Here is an 18,516-nt window from a genome sequence, read left to right as displayed (position 1 = left end):
TGCTGCCATCTTGTTTTTACCCAGAGTCCATTGCTGTATTTACATCCTGGCTCTCGCCTGGAGGGATGTGCAGCTTTGGAGCCACCATTTCTCAGTCCACTTCACTTTTAAACGAGCCAGAAAGATGTCTGACGGGCTGATGGTCGCTGGCTGGAGACGTTCAAGTCCTGAACGCAGCGCCATCGGTTCACCAACAATCACACTCATCAAAAGAACTTGATTTCAAGTTCTGCTAGACGATCTTGCAAATATTATTTTTCAAGATGGAAGATATTGTGTTTCGTCTGCGATCTGGCTGGTTTTACATGATCGTCGTTTCCAGCTTCGCTTTCGGAAACAATCAGCTCATGTTACACCTTTAATTGTCCATTTGGGTCCCACGCGGGCGACCGTTCACCTGCAGCGCGAGGGAGGGGAGAGGCGCGCACGCGCACACGACTGCAGGCGGCGGTCCTCCTCGCGGCAGCAGCGTTCGTCTGCGCGAGGAGCTGCGCGGCGCCGCACGTGAACGCCGCTTCTTGAGCCGCAGCGGCGGATCGATCCCGACGATCAGGACGTGATCCACCGCTGCACGCTGACGTCACGCTGCTCGGCTGCTCGGTGCGCGTGAATGCGGCCGCGGTTGAAACTCAGCACCGGGACCAGAGGAGACAGGGAGGGGGCGGGGGGGGGGGACCTCTCACGGAGCGTGTGCGTGGACGCGCGTGCACGGGAGTGTTTCGTCGTTTGTTGTTGATTTTATGTGTCGGCGCGTGCAGGATGTAGGAGCCGCCTGCTGGGACAGGATGGACGCGTAACGGGACGGACCGAGCCAGCTGTGGCCTGATTCCCACCGCAACATCTGGCCGGTGAGTGGCGCTGGCCGGCGGGGCGGGCGGTCAGCTGGGCGCGGGCGCGGGCGCGGGCGGAGGCGGCGTGACCTCGTCCTTGGAATGGTTGATGTGCGCGTTTGACTGACAGGCTGTGTGTGGCTGGCGATGAAGGTTGTCGGGAAAAATCCCGAACGTGACCGGCTGTGAGTGTCGCTCCGGTGCCGGGGCCGTGCGGTGCCGTGCGGGGCCGTGCGGTGGTGTGTGTCAGAGGGTCCGCGGTGCAGCGGTGCCGAGGTCGCGCGGATGTGTGCGGGATTCTTCCTGGACGTGAGACCTCTGCCAGATGTGTGTTGCTCACGCTGCCTGTTCTCCTGCAGGGTCAGAGGGGGCGCCGAGGCAGCCGCGCAGCTCTGGACCATTTCGGGGTGATGGAGGAGGGGGAGGCGGAGGGGGGAGGGCCGGTGGCGGCCCCCAGTCAGGCGGCAGCCTCCCAGAACACCACCAACAACCTCCTGGCTTCAGTCAAAGAGCAGGTACCACCAGCAGCACCCCGCACACCTTTAATCGGCCTTCCTGTGCCAGCGGATCCCACCAGGATCTGGTAGATTACAAAGATCCGATAGCCGTAATCTACCAGAGCTTCTCTGATGATGTCACATCCACATTTTCCTCCGTGTGTTGTTGATCCTCTCCAGACCCCCCCTTTTCCTCCCCGTTTTTGAGGAAGTTTGCCGTTTTCATCCCTCTGCATCCGTGCCGCCCCTCACGTGTTCCCATTCTCCATTTCGCTCTCTTTATTTTGCACCGCGTGATCTCTAATTTGCCCCCAGTTTAGAGCTCATCTCCACATCTGTGGTTAAAGTTCTCTGAAGGCTCTGAGGGGATCAGACCAGGGATCCGAACTCGTGATCTTGGTGATGCTGAAGTCTTTTGGCCGTTGTCTCCGGTTCAGAGATGCAGGATTAAATCCTTGTGTGACAGATTCGAGCTGCTGAATATGGATGTGAAGCGTTTCTGACATGTTTCTGATGCTCATGGAAGCCGTCAGATGTTCATATTCACGCGGAGCTGCTCTGTGAACTTGTCGTCTGTCTTTGCTGTTACTTAAACCCTCGTCCCTCCATCCTGGTGGGAGTCTGTCTGTTCTGCTCCTAATTACACCTGGAAGGCGGCCATCCTCCCCCCAACACTCCCTCTCCTCCCTGGGTGACACCAAACTGGGCATGTTGCTATTTAAAGACCTGTGATGTGAAAGAAAAAGAGATCTGACATCTTTCTTCCAGACAAAATAATAAATAAATGGTGGCTCATTTCTGTCGGCTTCATCGGGATCTGTTTTGGTATCTTTCCCCCAGACTTAAAGGTTTTCCCGACCGACCTCCGCGTCGTTTTTTCCTGCTTCAACCTCCATTAAAGAGTCATAAATATATCTCAAACACACTTTCCTGTCAGCTAGCATGCTAATCCCAGGCTATCGCTTGTCATTTGTGTTTTTATTTATGTTTAACTAGAACATATATTGATGGCTTCCTGGTTTGTCCCTTAGTTTGAGACAAAAGCGTCTTAAAAGATGAACGTTAAGTAACTCCGCTGCACCTGCTTTCATCACAGAATAAAGGCGAGGTTTTCATCAAAAAAGTAGTGTGACTGGGTTTGGCTGCTCAGAGAGTTTACCCTTTGGATGGAATGTTTGAATTGGATGTTTGAATTTGTGATTCTTCTTTGAATTAGCCGCTGAGGGCTACTAGCGGTGCTAAATGCCATGGTTGGTAACGCCATTGTGTGGCCTGGCTGTATAATGTCTCCCACTCGCCTCTGGGCTGAAATGCCAGCAGTGACGCGCTGGAGTGTCCATGGAAATGTTAGACGAGACGTGCTAAATGGAGCACATCATCAGGGCCTGCTACTTTTCAATGCCGAGCCCATTAAAGGTGGGAGAGAGTGATCAACAGGAGAGCTCCTAGCAACGTTTGCTGTGGTTGCCCACAGATTTGTCACACGTGGAGGGAAAACATCCACGAATTCATCAAGTGAAGCAGGAAGTGCTGTGTTATTCTGTCTGGGCCTCATATCAGAAATGGTTGACAGAATTGTGGGTGTTCATGGTGCTTTGAGGTCCATTTCATTACCTTTTGTGGAGCTAAGTTCGCTCTTTCTGGTTTTAAGGCTGACGCGCTGCTTATTGTCCTCGTGTTGAAATAGGCCCGATGTCCAAGATCAATACAAGTGACAACTTAGTTTATGGTCACAACTTTTTGACAAATAAGAAAACAAAACAAACTGACAAAATGCAAGGACTGGAAACATTCTTCACCCCCCCCCCCTCCCGTAAAATGCTTTCCACTGAAATAAAAAGGAATAAAATAAATGAAACTCACGGATCAATAATCCAGTGAGGTATTAAAATTGTTGAACGTGTGTGGGTCTCGTATATCACAGCGCGGTTCCTGGGAGACGTGCGGCCCATAAGATCGGGACGCTTCATTACTTCACGATACGCAGCCGGTCGAATGAAACCCGACGTGCCAGAGCAGCAAAAGCGTGGAGCGAGTGCAGTCAAACGCCGAGTCAGGCCAGGGCGCCCCCCCCCCCCCCCCCGTGACACCAGTGTCCAAGAGCACACAACTACACCCTGGATGATAGACAGCCTGAGCGGAGCTGAGGGAGGGGTCACACCCTCAGGGTGGGGATCTGAGGGTCCAACCTGCTGTGCGACATCTGTCCGGACCGGAGCGCGTCCGTCCCCCCGTGGCTGTAAAGAGAGCGCGTGCACGACTCAGCGGCTCCAGACTGTGCCGGGAAACCAGCCTGCGGGGCAACGGGAGGCCCGTTTTTCTTCTTTGGCTCCCAAGTCAAAAGGGAAGAGAAAAGCTGCTCTTAGATTCCGTTTCGGCTCTTATCAGACATCTGAGGCTGTCTCCAGCTCCAGCTGCTCGTCCTCCCTTTGGTCTTTAAGCCCAGTTTATTTAACAACCACGCCGTCTCCCAGAACGCCTCAAAATCTGCCGCTTCCCAGCAGAAGTGGGAATAATCCCCGTTTCTCATCTCGGAGACGGCGGGTAGGAAACAAATCTGCCGACTGTTTCCTGAAATAAAACAATATGAGAAACCCGGAGATGGAGATGGTCCGTTTTTCTCCAACCACGCTCCAACGCCAGCCTGCCGCCATCGCCGCAGCGACACAGCAGGAGAACAGAGGCTCCCTGTCACGGCGCCGCGGCACGCCTCCAGGGACGGAGTCGCGCCGCACGCCGCCGCCTGGTGATGTCAGCGAGGACGGGCTCGGCCGTGCGAGGCTCGGCCTGATCCGTTGGTTCTGCTGTGTTGTCACGGTCCGGCCAGAACTCGTGTGATTCCTGTGGCGCCGCGTCCAACCGCAGCCCGCCGGCGGCAGGGGCGACTCCCGCTGTGGACGCGCTGGGCTGGATTCTGCCGCTGCTCCCCTGCTGCTCGGTTAACGGACCATTTGCTGATCGGGTTTTCAGAATAACGTAGAGAAATCGGGCCTCTTAACCGTCTTTGGTCGACGTGCGCGATGTGGCCTCATTCAACCTGCCAGGAGAGCAGCGATGGTGGGAGACGGGGGATCTTTAGCTTTACTCGTCCAGCACGGGGCAAAAAGCCCCAAAATGGGAAGTAAAAAACATAAATGACACAGATGGAACCAAAAAAACACCTAAAGAGAGTTTAAAATACAGAACATCCTGTTCCCCCAGCATATCAATAATCTACTTTGAAGGTTTAGTAGAACTTTATATCTTTATATATCGTCCGAGACCTGACCCCTGAGGAACTCCGTATGACTGTGGCACCATCAACTGCATCACCTTTACCATGACAACATGTTTCATCCCTGCTTTTCTGTCCTGTTTTTCCTTAAATGGGACCGTGTCTTTCTCTGTGTCGCCATGTGACAGCTGCTGAGACGCTCTGCTTTTTAATTTTGCTGCTGTAATGCTTTTTTTTAAACTGGTTTTAAACCCGCTAACAGGTTTAAAAAATGCCTGGCAGCTCCTGGAATCAGTCAAGTCCACCAGAACTCCTAAAGAGTTTCTGCTCTAATTCTGACTGACGTTAAATGCTCTTAATGCCGGGGCTCAGACGGCGGCGCCGTGCTGCTTGTAGCCGCGTAAACGCTGCCATTAGTGTCTCCTCACAGGAGCTCCAGTTTGAGAGACTGACGCGGGAGCTGGAGGAGGAACGCCAGATCGTGGCCAGCCAGCTGGAGAGGTGCATGCTGGAAGCAGAGTCTCCTGCAGGAGACAGTAGCAGGTAGATTCCTCCAGGGATGGCGGCGCTAAATGTCGTAAACAGGAAGTATCCGACAGCTGTTTTAGTGTTTATATTTGCTGCCACGCAGATGTGACCAAACAAATGTGATGCTGAATGTTGTAAAGGTCAAAGTTTCCTTCAGTCTGAAGGTCAAGAGGTCGTCAGGTGACTCCTGGAAACATAAATGCAGGCTGATTTTCATGTGTAGGATTGTTGGCAGGCGCCATCATGTTTTTGGTTGGTTGGTAACGTCTCCCCGGACACGTTTTATTGATTCACCTCTCCTTTCCTCCCCGTTCGCTCCTCCACCCAAGTTCCTCTCAGAAGTCGTTCGCATGGAGATCTGCAGGTATATTTTCAACTCTTTCACCGTTTTTATGCTTTCACCATCCGACTGGAAGCGAGTGGCCCTAATGTGGGTGGTTTACCCGCAGTTTCAGGCTGTAAATATCCAGTGGAGCCACCGGAATCTTCACAAACCCACCTGGTTTAGAACCAGCGTCTGTTTCTGACGATGCTGCTTTAAACCGCGTGTCTGTTGAACTTCAGGTGGAGAGTTTCAGGGCGGAGCCGCGGAGGCGTCGGGCTGTCCGAGCCGTCACCTGGAGGGGGAGGAGGGACTCTACCCGCCCGAGCCGGACTGCGCCTCCCTGCATGACAGTGAGGGTCTGTTCCACTCTGAAGAGCAGCAGCTCCTTCCTGCAGCCTCAGACACCAAAAACAAGGAATTCCTGCTTCAGAATGTTAGAAAAAGCCTCATCTGAGGTGTTTTAGGCAGATTTCAACCCCAGAATGCTCTTTATATCCAAATACAGCTGAAATTCAGCTCCCGAGCTTCTCGGTTCCTCTCGACCTGTCTTCCATCCGTGGAACCTTCCAGAAATGTTAAAAATATCCCAGCATGCTCGCTGCTCCTCAGCTGGAGGACGGTTGGTGTCTGTGCTGAAGCTGGAGAGGCTGCAGGAGCTCCGATGCTCAATGCCTACGTGCACGTGCACGTGCACGCTCGCGCGTATCTAAGGAGTAGGAAAACAAAGATGTTTAAACGCTCTCTCCCGCCAGGCTCCGGGGGTCACTCTGCCCACATGACCTCATACTCCGACAGCGGTTACCAGGACAGCAGCGTCAGTCACTATAGCAACCAGAACGTGGTGCGCACAGAGCCCCGGTCCTCGCTGTCGAGGAGCCCACGAGCCGAGGGTCAGACGTCCGGGCAGGTGAGCCTCATGACGGAGCTCTGCTTTAAAGGGCCGGTTCACCCAGCACCACCCCCGTCCTCTCCCCAGCTGTCCAGTCGGATGTTGCGGCGGATGACGTCCCTCCCGTCCAGCAGTCAGTCTCCAGGCTGCGGCACCGTCTCGCCGTCCCGGATATCCCTGCGCACGTCTCAGGGCAGCACCTACGACTCGCCGATTCTCTCCGAGCCCAAACCTCTGGCTGCCGTGTTCCCCGGCACCAGCATGCCGCCGTCCTGCCCCTCGCCGCTGTCCCCGACCGATGGCATCCCGGCGCTGGACAGAGGAGGGAGTGGCCGTCTTGGCTCCACCTTCTCACTGGTGGAGGGGAGGGGCTTGATGGGTTCCCCGCTGCGTTCCGGAATGACGGCGGTCCCGCAGCACTACGGAACCACGCTGCCTCGACAGAGCCAGCCGCTGGTGTACGGAGCCGACCCGTACGGGCTTTACCAGAAGAGCGCTTTGCCCCGCCCCGACAGCCTGATAGGTCAGTCACATGACTCCGTCTAACCATCCCACAGCTCGCGCTTCCTGGACCGGAAGACCGCCAAGAACCTTTATGTGTCCCTTCGGATGCTTTTCCATCTTCACTTTTGTTTCCGCCCTTTTCTGGGGTGATGTGATCAGAGCTAGCGTGTTAGCGCGGCGAGTGGGAACATTAATGAGGTCATTTCATTTTTAATGTGCTGTTTGTTGACCACGAAGCCGTTTTTAACGCCAACGACCAACATTTAAGCGCAGCAACATGTGTCGAGCACCAGATAAATTATAATCTGGATTAATATTTGATCAAGCGGGTTAGAAAATGTTTGAATAAGAAATTTGAATCACGGACACGTGATGAATGATTTCAGGCAAAAACAAGTCATCGCTAGCTGAATGAAACTTGGACGTGAATGCGCTTTCCCATCATGCTCTCTGTTCCTATAAGCCCCTCCCACTGACCCACATACTGTAGTTTTTCATCAAAAAGCCCCTTTGGAAAGTCAGCATGTGATTATCTGCTGTTTTACTCCAACGCTGTATTATGACAGCGCACGCATGCATGTGTGCATGTGTGCACGTGTGTGTGTGTGTGTGTGTGTGTGTGTTTTGTCCCTGCAGGCCTTCACAGCTCGTACGCCGCTCACGCAGGGCAGATGGACGCCGAGCTGAGGGCGCCGTTGTCTCCAGACTGTCACATGACTCCTGTGTTCGATGAGCGGACCTTCCACAGCCCCGTTTACCACAGCCCCGCCCACGAGGCCCAGGGCACCCTCTACAGGAGCAACACGGGTACTGCAACACACACACACACACACACATTAACCTGCAGATATGCTACAGAATGACCATGTTTCAGGTCCTGGCTGTTTTCTATGGATCCCTCAACAGCATTTCTCTAAATTTAAGATTTTAATTCCATTTCTCTGGCCTCCTGATCCGTTTTCACCCCCCCTCAGGTGTGGGGACCCTCCCTCGGACCTTGAGTCATTGCGGCACTCTGCCATACCAAAGAAGCAGCTATGGATTGGCTAACGCGGGGCTGTTCGTGGACTCCTACAGGCTCTCTGGAGAACCTGTATTCTCCCACCGTCACTCTGATCTGGTGGACCGGGTCACCACTCGTACCCCGTCCATCGAGAGCATCCACAAGGACCCCAGGTACCGACCCCTTCATAAAACTAACTCACAAGCTGTCTGTTAGCTTGTGTGAGGACATTTTACTTCTTGGCCAGAGTAATTTGTAAAAAAAACAAACATATCCATCATCATAAAATAAGCAGAAATTCACTTCTGGTCTTGAGCTAATCTTATATCTATCAGGTTAGCATGCTAACCTTTGTTGTGTTTTATTTTAGCCTAGCGTAGCATGCATTTCTGTCCGTTTCAGGGAATTTGCGTGGCGCGACCCCGAACTTCCTGAGGTGATCCACATGCTGCAGCATCACTTCCCGTCGGTGCAGGCCAACGCCGCCGCCTACCTGCAGCACCTGTGCTACGGAGACAACCAGATCAAAGTGGAGGTGAGGCGGCGGCTCGCGGAGTGAAACACGAAACTACCGGAAACACAGTGTTTTACAGCGATTTCACCCTGAAACGTTTCAATTTTTTTTCCTTCCAAAGTTTATTCTCAGCTCACAATGTGACTTTAGTTTTTCTTGCCAAGACGATGAGCCAAAGCTCCATCTGTTAAATCCTCCGCAGTTGCCAAAATACGAGCGTGTCGACAAACTCGTCAGCGCCGATTTTCAGCAGAAGGTGACTTTTTTAAGTTTGTCCAAGTGAGACGATCAGTTGAAGATCAAAGGAACGAATGTTCATAAATACTCAAAGATACAAATAAGTATCAGATACTTGCTCCAGTTTCAGGGGCGTCGAACTGCACGAGCTGGCTGAAGGTGGATAAATGTCTTCAGGTCTGGTATCTGTGTGACTGGTTCTCAGGTGTGCCACCTGGGCGGGATCCAGCACCTGGTGGACCAGCTGGACCACAAAGTACCAGAGGTCCAGAAGAGCGCCTGCGGGGCCCTGAGGAACCTGGTCTACGGGAAAGCCAGCGACAACAACAAGGTGGCGCTGAGGAACTGCGGGGGCGTTCCGGCTCTGCTGCGGCTGCTCAGAAAAACCACTGACAATGAAGTGCGAGAGCTGGTCACCGGTACGTCTGCTTCCACTGACGTGTTGGCAGAGTGCATCATGGGTAATAGAACAGAAGTATAACAGCTAATAAACAGTGAGTCACAGATGCCTGCTGGGAAATCTGTGTGTGCGCGGGAGCTCCACGCCACGTTAGCGTGGATCAGCTGGTCTGTGGGAGGTGTCGTCAGTGCAATCCTCCGGACAGATGCTAAGCTAACGTGTTTGGAAACAGGAAGTGGCTGACAGCCAATGACAACCGCTTGTTCAGTTTGCCGCAGAACTTTAGGATCGTGTTTTTCACACTTGTGTTAAAATGGAGAAATTGGAACTTAAAATTGAATCAACAAATAATTTTGGATGCAACTTTGTGATGTTGTGGCCAGTTTTTGGGCATTCAAAGCCACACAGATGGACCCTCTTCTGCTCATCTCAGGCGTCCTCTGGAACCTGTCCTCATGTGACGCTGTGAAGATGACCATCATCCGCGACGCGCTGACCACGCTGACCAACACGGTGGTCATCCCGCACTCAGGCTGGAGCAGCGTCTCCCAGCGGGACGACCACAGGGTCAAGTTCCAGTCGTCCATGCTGCTACGCAACACCACCGGCTGTCTGAGGTAAAAACCAACGCACCCTCTGTGCTCCGCGGTGCCTCCGCTGACGCCTCCTCTGATTCCACCGTCGTGTTTGTCAGCCAGACTCACCAACAGAAGTGAGCCGCAGTCCTGCGACGGCATCGGTGATTTGAGTGTGTTTGAGCGCAGATGTTTGTGGAGCTTCAGATCCTTCTGTTTTCTTCCGTCACCTCCACACTGCTGTGGTCAGCTCACTTAGCGATGCAGCGGTTTCCCTTTTGACTGCCTGCTGTCAATTTTAAGTCATGAAGGTCTCCGCGCGGAGGAAATGGGAAGTAAATCAACTGCGTGGGAATGACTGGAATATCCGTCCCAGTCAGACAACATCTACCAGCACCAGCCAAAAACACTGGCAGAGCTCCACCACGCCTGCCACCGGCAGCTTGTGTTTGCTAGTCAACGGCTGTCGCACAGCTAGCTAACCTCTGCCTGTACCGAGCATCACAAGCCAGGGGAAGCTAACGGTTGTCAGCAGATTCTATCCCTGGTAGCTAACAAATCCAATCATCTGTTACAACGGTGCTCCCGCACTGCTAGCCAATTTAAGCTAGCTAAAGAAAGTAACATCTTTTACAGGTAGGTGGAAAAACAGCGAGCTAATATTGACCAAGATGATGTTTCCTGGATAAACGTCTGCCAGCCAGGGGATGTTTGCCAAAGCTCAGCATGTCTTTATATTATGTGCTAAAGCTAACGAATATCCCACAGGGAGTCTGTAGCCCGGCTTTTTAACCCTGACACAGCAGTTCTAGCCCCTGGTAGTGTCACACCTGCTCCTGCTGCCAAGCTACTATATTTCTGGTTCAAGAGACGAGCGCCGTTATTGACCACCTCGTTAGCAGCCGTGGTCACCTGACGGCATCGTGGAAGCTGATGATCTGCTTCCAGCTGGAGAGGAAACCAGCATTCAACATCCCTCCGCCCTCCCGCCGAGGCTGTAGATTAATGGTATAGAAATGCATTGTGGGATTTTCCTGCCGTCGACTGTTGTCAGCGCGTGGCAGCAGCTGGACCTTCCTATTGGATGATCAGCTCCTCCTTTACTGTCTCCAGGCAGTTTTTAAAGCCAGGCTCTGGGATACAGTACACACTGCAGCTGAGTCTGTGTGCGTGTGCGTGTGTGTGTGTGTGCGTGTGCGTGTGTGTGTGTTTGTTAGGAACCTGAGCTCAGCAGGAGAGGAGGCGAGGAGTCAGCTGCGCTGCTGTGAAGGTCTGGTAGATTCACTGCTTCACATCCTCAAAGTCTGTGTCAACACGGCGGACTATGACAGCAAGGTGCCCCCCCCCCCCCCCCCCCCCACACACACACACCATTGCATTTCTATCTTTATGAGAACTTTCATAACCATGAACATCCTCCAGCTCCTCACCCTAACCATCACCCCTGACCTTAATCTAAACCAGGCCTGACCCTTCCCACACACCTTTGGCGTTACAAGTCCACATGGTTGCCATGACAGCAGTTATTGCTGCCTCATGTTAGAATAATTTCTCATTATGGTGGAATTCGCTAAAGGATTTTAATCTTTGTTCTTGTTAAGAATTCCAAACTACATGTTTAGAAAAGGTGAATCATCCAAAGGAATCTGGTTAAAATCAAAAGAAAAATGACAGAAGGCAAAGTGGGAGACTTCCTATTGGGTTTAGGTGGCTCATGTGTTGGTACCTGGTCCTGGTCCTGGTCCTGGTCCTGGTCCTGGTCCTGGTCCTGGTCCTGGTCCTGGCCATTAACTGTGAGATTGTCTTTGCTGAACACACTCCCGTCTCACGCCAGATCGTGGAGAACAGCGTCTGTACCCTGAGGAACCTCTCCTATCGTCTGGAGGTGGAGATGCCCTCCTCTCGTCTCCTCGGAAACCAGGAGCTGGACAACCTGCTGGGCTTCTCCTCCCCTGTCAAGGAGCTGGATTACTTGTGCTGGGGCAAAAGGAGGCGGGGCCGCAAGAGGGGTGGCTGGCCCGATGAGAAGGTCATCAATAAATACCAGAAATCAACTGTTTAAAATGTTCTAAATGCTTAAATGAACGATGCTAAGCTAATGTGTTTGTTCTAGTGGGATGGCGTGGGACCGTTCCCGGGTTTGTCTCAGCCTATGAGAGGGGCGGAGCTTCTGTGGCACCCGGTGGTGGTGAAGCCGTACCTCAACCTGCTCGCTGAGAGTTCCAATCCAGCCACGCTCGAGGGCGCCGCGGGCTCCCTGCAGAACCTGTCCGCTGGGAACTGGAAGGTGTGTGGCGCTCCGACTGCTTCGGTCCGACTGTAACGCAGAGTTTAACGCACGGCGTGCTCAGTTCTCAGCTTACATCCGAGCGGCGGTGCGGAAAGAAAAAGGTCTCCCCATCCTGGTGGAGCTGCTGAGGATGGACAACGACCGCGTCGTCTGCTCCGTGGCCACGGCGCTTCGCAACATGGCCCTGGACAGTCGCAATAAGGAGCTGATTGGTACACACACACACACACACACACACACACACACACACACACACACACACACACACGTTGTCATTTGAACCAAAATGAGCTGAAACGAGGACTCCTGCCCCCCCATGGCTCAGTTCCCCCCATTCATCTCACTGAGTCTCGAACACCGGGGCTGCAGCGCCCCCCTGTGGAGAACAGGTGATAATAGCTAAAAACCAGCTGGTTCAAACCTGATAACAGTTCTAACGATCGTATGTTGCCATGGATGTATCACGAGACGTGAACTGTGTGGTTTAAAGTCAGACTTGTGTCGACCTTTGGGTGTCTCGGCACCCCAGAATATCTTTATCGGTCTCACCGTGTCCGTCTCCCTCGTCAGGTAAGTACGCCATGCGGGACCTGGTGAACCGGTTACCTGGCAACAGTCCATCGGTGCTCTCAGATGACACGGTGGCGTCGGTGTGCTGCACGCTGCACGAGGTCACCAGCCGAAACATGGAGAACGCCAAAGCTTTAGCCGACAGCGGCGGCATAGAGAAGCTGGTGGAGATCAGCAAAGGCCGGGGGAAAGGGTAGGAAGCACAAGCACGTCTGCAGCCCCTTAATGAGGCACAGCAGGTGAAGGTGTGTCCTGATGATGGGATTGATGGCGGCGCAGGTACTCGATGAAGGTGGTGAAGGCAGCAGCTCAGGTGTTGAACACGCTGTGGCAGTACAGGGAGCTGAGGACCCTGTACAAACAGGTGAGGACCCGCAGGACCTCCTGGGGTTTCGGTGCGCTCCGGCTTCTGTGTGGGTTGCCGTCGGTAGTTTACCGAAGCCTTTTGTGCAGGATGGCTGGAACTACACCCACTTTGTCACGCCCGTCTCCACTCTGGAGCGAGACCGGTACCTCTCGCAGCCCGCGCTGCCCACCAGCCCCATGCGGACGTCACCCGTCATCGTTTCAGGTGATTCGATCGGCCCCGGCTGTCAAACGCTGCGTCCGGAAGAGGCAGAACTTCCTGTTTAGACCTGTGTTTTTCCTCAGGGGGCAGCGCCACGTCCTCGCCAGCCATGCTGGGCTTCAGGAGACACAGTTCTAACTACCAGAGAGCGCAGTCATCTATGCAACTGGACACGTTCTACGAGGACAACAGTTTACACAAGCGGCAGCACACAGGTTTGCTCTGTGGTGTTCCTCAGGGATGTGTGTCGGGAGCTTTGTCATTTGTCTAAGTTCTGCTGTTCTTCTGTTGGTCCTGTTGGACATCAGGGTCCGAGAAGAAACCTCCGTACTTCATTGGAACGTACTCGTCACAGTCAGGGGAGGATCTGAGAAGGTCCCAGGTGAGAGTTTTCTTTCATCACCAGTTCCAGTCATGCGTGGTCATGTGATGCCAGCACAAAACCTTGGTGGCAGCTGCTTGGCGCCATGCTAATTACCTCTGAATGCTCCTTCCAGCACACAGAGCCATTTTACGATGAACCTGACAGGAAGAACTACAACAGCTACAGAATGTACCTGTCATCCCCGCAAGGCTACAGCGAGGAGCACTACGAGGACGAGCCGGGCCGCCTCACCCCCTCCTCTCCCGATGGCTACGCTGGCCAGTCGCTCCATTTCAAAGCCAAAACCAACTATGTCGATTTCTACTCCACCACACGGAGGCCTTCCAGCAGGGGGGACAAGTTCAGTGGCTCCCCCGATTCCTGGGTGTGAAACAACCCCGCAGCGGTCTACGCCTTTAGTTTACGACTAGTTTCGCTAAACGTGGACTATGCGAGTGTTTGTGTGTTGATCTGAACACTCGCCCTGACTTGGCTGGTTGACTGTGAAGATAACAATGCAGATAAACACGAAATTCTTTTTTTTATTTTATTTTATTTGAAAACCTAGAAAGCTTCTAGTCTTCTAATAAACCAAGCAGTTGCTAAATGGCGCCCCCTGCTGGTGGCCCCCGGCGTGCGCTATGAACTAGTTTTCTTTATCTTTCTCTGTTCCTGCATCACTTTAGCTTCTTTCAACGCCAGTGGAACCTCTGGCATTATGGGAAATGTAGTTATTTTCACAGTGGCATTCTGCCTTGTGAAGGTTCATCTTCATAAAAATATGCTTTTATTAAGTATAAAAGTTAGGACCAATCCAAAACTAAAATTAATCGCTCCTCTCAGATTTGAATGAACACTAATTCTCAGATTTGGTGAACACTTTTTGAGGCTTTGACACTTTGTTTTGTGAAGCATAAACTAAAAATTTATCTGCATTTTTACGAGCACGGTCTGGCTTCCATTTGTCAGTTTAAAGCTGCTGAATCTCACAGTCGTGGAGGTCGGTTTTCTTCGCATCAGTAAATATGTGCAGTTTAAATATCCTTCGCCACCATCGGCAGCCATCAGAGCCTCAGAGAAGCGGGTCACACGTGTCACCGGTGGCTTTTCTGTGTGCAGTATCTCGTAGTGTGTGAAATATGTGAAAAACGTGAAAATCTTTGTACAGACGACATGATCGGACTGTCCTGTTACACTGTTGTGCCCCAGTAGAACTTTCTATGTGACTGTGTGAAGATGAGTTTTCTATGATTTATTATTTTTGTTAATTTTACTCGTGAGCCAAATAATGTCTGTTCTGTCCCAACCTGATGAAGATAATGTGCAATATCACTGAGGGAAATCTGTGTATCGAGATTAAAGATGAAACCATGACCAGAAAACAACTAACTTTTCTGTCTTATAGTTTAAAATATTTTTGAAGGCAAACAGAGGTGAAGGTACGAAGGACCGAGGCCACAAGTGAGGAAAACATCCTTCCTACAAGGAGAGTGTGTATTATTGTAAAAAAAAAGACAAAAAAAAAAAACGAGGACCTTTGTGGGAAGTGAGGACATTCTGATCTTCACATTTTCAAAAGTCTGTTTAAAGGTTGAGAGGTACTTTTATGGTTGAGGTTAGAATTGGGGGTTAGTTGTGATTATTAGTCAGGGACCGGTGAATACATTAGAAAGTCCCCACAAAGATACAAGGATAGCTCTTGTGTGTGAATGCACTTCTGATGGTTCAACTCTCATGTTGTTCAATTTTAACTTAAGAATTCTCCAGCTTGAAATTCAAAAGGCCCATAAGGAGCTCTGTTCGAAGCCCCGGTGGCCTTGTGGGAAAGAGCGCGACCGTACATCGCTGGTTGAGCAGCGTTCAAGTCCTGCTGGAGGGGGCCGTGTCCCCTCCCAAAGCTTCGGAGGGTTAAACTATAACTAGATGTGGTATTTCAAACCACAAACACAGCTGCAAAGATTAAAGGATGTATAAACCTCAAATAAGGTGGTTGTTATAATTTAATTTGGTTGCCAAAACCAAACAAGAATTCCAAATAAATTTGAGAAGTTACAAAAATTACATTAATGCCAATATACTGTACAACATAAATGACTTTGATCACTACCACATATGCCCATAGGTTTAACTTGTTTCTGTATAGTATCAATAGGGACTGCAAACCAACCATTAAAAAGAGCAGGACACTTTAATCGTAATATTTGAAGCTTTAAAGTATAGCTTTTGGGAAAACAAACTATGGTTTCCACTCAAACCCTTAATCTTATACGATTATAAGTGATGAAACAGATTGAGGCCGTTTAACAGTAGAATTTTGGTGTCAGAGAGAATTTGGAGAACAAAAAAAAAAAAGTACTGGATTTTAAAAGCTTGAAAGAGCAAAAATCTGCACAACATACTAGACATAGATAATAACATCACCCTATACAATATAAAAAGTGTGTGTGTGTGTGTGTGTGATAAAATGTGCTAGAATAGCAGTCTGAAGCCAATGGCACTGACTCAAAACATGGAACCATAAAGTTTAAGGCTCAGGATTTCTTGGCTGGGCAGGTGGGGGGCAGGACTCGGCGGGAGTTGGAGCGCACCCAAGGATGATCAATAACATTCTGCAGTGTGAGACGATCAATTGGATTGTGACGGAGCAGCTTTGAGATCAGGTCCCGTGCGCCATCGGAGACAGCTTTAGGGAACTTCAAATCAACCTTGAAACAGCAGAAATTTAAAGTAGTTTAGTAGTAATGTTTTTGTTTTGTTTTTTTAAACATTTTACCAGCACCAACCTTTGTGATTCTTTTGTAGGTTTCTGAATGACTTGTAGTTTCAAATGGTGGATTTCCAACTAAACACTCATAACAGAGGACCCCGATGCACCACAAATCCACCTTCTCACTGTGAGTGTGGCCCTCAATCATCTCTGGAGGGAGGTAGTCCAGTGTCCCACACATTGTACGGCGTCTGTAGGTTTAGACAAAGAGGTGAACAGGGGGAAAGTGAGATAGCAATAGTTTGTATGACCCAGATGAAAACGTAACATGTTGTTTCTCACCTAAGAGAAGGCGCATGGACAGACCAACCAAAATCGGCAATTTTCAACTCTCCACGGTACCCAAGGAGGAGATTCTCTGGCTTTATATCACGATGAATCACTTTTCTCTCGTGGCAATAGAGCAGTGCATCGGATATCTCCTCCATGTACTAAAAAGGATTTACGTCATTTTAAATACAAAAGTTCCACACTATGGCTTAAACTGTTATACCGCATAGGAATGGACAAGTCCTACCGTGGCTGTGCGCTGGTCATCAAATCTCCCACATCTCTGCAGCTCCTTGTACATTTCACCACGTGGTGCATACTCCAGCACCAAGAACACCCTTTTTCGATCATGGAAATAATTGTAGAAGCGCAAGATATTGGGATGCCTGAGGGGAAAAGAAATTACAATTGGACAAAGGTATGAAAATGATGAATCACTAAAACTGAGTGAAAGTATGTGAGAACTCACTTGAGATGTGACTGAATTTCAATTTCCCTTCTGAGCTGATGTTCCACACCCTCCTTTTCCATCTGGGACTTAAATAGCACCTTCAGAGCCACAATAGCTTCCAGCTTCTTAATTCTAGCAAGGTAGACGTTTCCAAACTTGCCCTTTCCTAACGGTCGACCAATGTCAAAGTCATCAATTGTGAGTTTCCTGAGGAGAGCACAAAAGTACCAATTAAATGATTGCCTGTAAAGGCAAGTATACAACTGCAAAACATGCAACTTATGTGGCTGAACAAACTTACCTTGTGGATGAGGTGGAGGATGAGGGAACACACTCCCTCCCAGGGCCTTAAAAGGAACAATTCTATTTATGCAAGGATATTTCTCAAGGAGTGCAAGTCTTGTTATTCCAGGCAGAGCAATATTACCTGTGATGGCACTTCTATCCATTTCTGCTCGTGGCTTCACCTGAACACGTTGAGGTCCACCCAGCGTCATAGGGGCTGTGAACTAACAGTAAAAATAAACCAAAACTGTGACTTTACATCTTACTGATCATTGAAATGGGAATTTTCCAAAAACAGACTAATGGGTTAGACCCATTACACTTTACCGTTCGTGTGTGACTTTTTGGGTCATAGTTTTCCTTGTTCTGTTCATGGGAGGAAATGCATGAATGTCAACGGACAAAATTTAGATGTACAGAATCGAAGTGACTAACGGTCTACGGTTTTAAGAGAACATATGTGCAATTTTGGAAAGAATAATAGCACAATGGGCTGCTATTTAACGCTAGCTATGGTTAGCGTTGGAAGATTTGCCACATGTGAGGCACACTGCGGAGAACAATAAACTGAACCGTTGTACTACCAGGGGATTTATGAGACTATAAATAATGTCTTTTGTGCAAAGAGTTACTGATAATTATTTATATGCAACACAAGCTAACTCGGATAGTTCCGGCTACACAACTATTGTTAACGTTAGGTCTACTTAAAATGTTGTGATATGCTTTAGGAAAACTCTCGTAAGCATAAGTTCTTGCGCTTCACTTATTTAACTTCAACATGGTAGATTATTTTTATTTATTTATTTAAACGTAAAACCTTACCTGCATTGCAGGGAAATTAAAAGACGATAGCTTTAGTTAAGACAGTCCCGTTTTATTTTTCCAACTTCCGCGGCCGCCTGTTTTTAAATGCAGAAGCCGAAGACGATTGGTTGGTCTGATGCACGTGCTCAGCATTTCATTGGTGGAGTCGGATTCACCAACGCGTTCGTAAGCCCCAGAATTGTTCGCAGCTGTGTTCTTAGATTGATGAATGCCATCTGTTCGTAAGTTGAAAGCGCGTGCCAGGTGAGTCTAATTAACATACGATTAGCATAAGTCACCGCCCACTAATGCCCATAAAAGGAACTGCAGCAGGACCCTGTAGACAGAGCAAAAAGCAGCCAAATGCCCAAAGCGAAATGCCCAAAGCTTGCCTCTCCACGCCTGATTTCTGACGCCGTGTTGAACAATCAAGAAAGGATGGCTAACACGCTTGATAAAATTGCCTCAACCCTGATGACTATAGCCAACACGCTTAAAGAAATCAACGAGAATGTAAAAAAAGAAGAATGTAAAAAAAATAAACGTGTAAAAGCTGTGCTCGGATTGTGACAATAATGCATGTTATTCACAAACGGGCAATTAATCGCGCTCGAACGTGAACCGCGTG

At 50.1% G+C, this 18,516-nt stretch overlaps 2 protein-coding genes across 2 annotated transcripts; one reads left to right on the top strand and one right to left on the bottom strand.

Annotated features, from left to right (window-relative positions):
* The first annotated feature begins 304 nt into the window (after positions 1–304).
* On the top strand, positions 305–14,693 carry LOC130522846 (plakophilin-4-like). The gene is made up of 22 exons (XM_057027614.1): positions 305–848; positions 1,190–1,345; positions 4,972–5,084; positions 5,399–5,433; positions 5,634–5,750; positions 6,147–6,301; positions 6,371–6,806; positions 7,424–7,594; positions 7,762–7,963; positions 8,193–8,325; positions 8,747–8,960; positions 9,375–9,558; positions 10,734–10,851; positions 11,351–11,545; positions 11,630–11,803; positions 11,868–12,018; positions 12,377–12,569; positions 12,656–12,740; positions 12,830–12,947; positions 13,028–13,159; positions 13,253–13,326; positions 13,442–14,693. Exons 2-22 carry the CDS (start codon positions 1,241–1,243, stop codon positions 13,697–13,699), a joined length of 3,363 nt encoding a protein of 1,120 aa, XP_056883594.1. The 5' UTR covers positions 305–848; positions 1,190–1,240; the 3' UTR covers positions 13,700–14,693.
* A 929-nt stretch (positions 14,694–15,622) lies between these two features.
* LOC130522850 (aurora kinase B-like) lies at positions 15,623–18,005 on the bottom strand. Its single transcript, XM_057027622.1, has 9 exons — positions 17,907–18,005; positions 17,409–17,447; positions 17,224–17,305; positions 17,098–17,143; positions 16,815–17,003; positions 16,593–16,731; positions 16,358–16,506; positions 16,092–16,266; positions 15,623–16,013 (listed from the first exon to the last, which is right to left on the bottom strand). Exons 1-9 carry the CDS (start codon positions 17,910–17,912, stop codon positions 15,840–15,842), a joined length of 999 nt encoding a protein of 332 aa, XP_056883602.1. The 5' UTR covers positions 17,913–18,005; the 3' UTR covers positions 15,623–15,839.
* Between the last annotated feature and the right edge of the window lie 511 nt (positions 18,006–18,516).

This window comes from Takifugu flavidus, chromosome 3 (assembly GCF_003711565.1).
Source record: "Takifugu flavidus isolate HTHZ2018 chromosome 3, ASM371156v2, whole genome shotgun sequence".
In the NCBI taxonomy this organism is placed as follows: Eukaryota; Metazoa; Chordata; class Actinopteri; order Tetraodontiformes; family Tetraodontidae; genus Takifugu; species Takifugu flavidus.
This window is presented reverse-complemented; position numbering and strand designations above follow the sequence as displayed.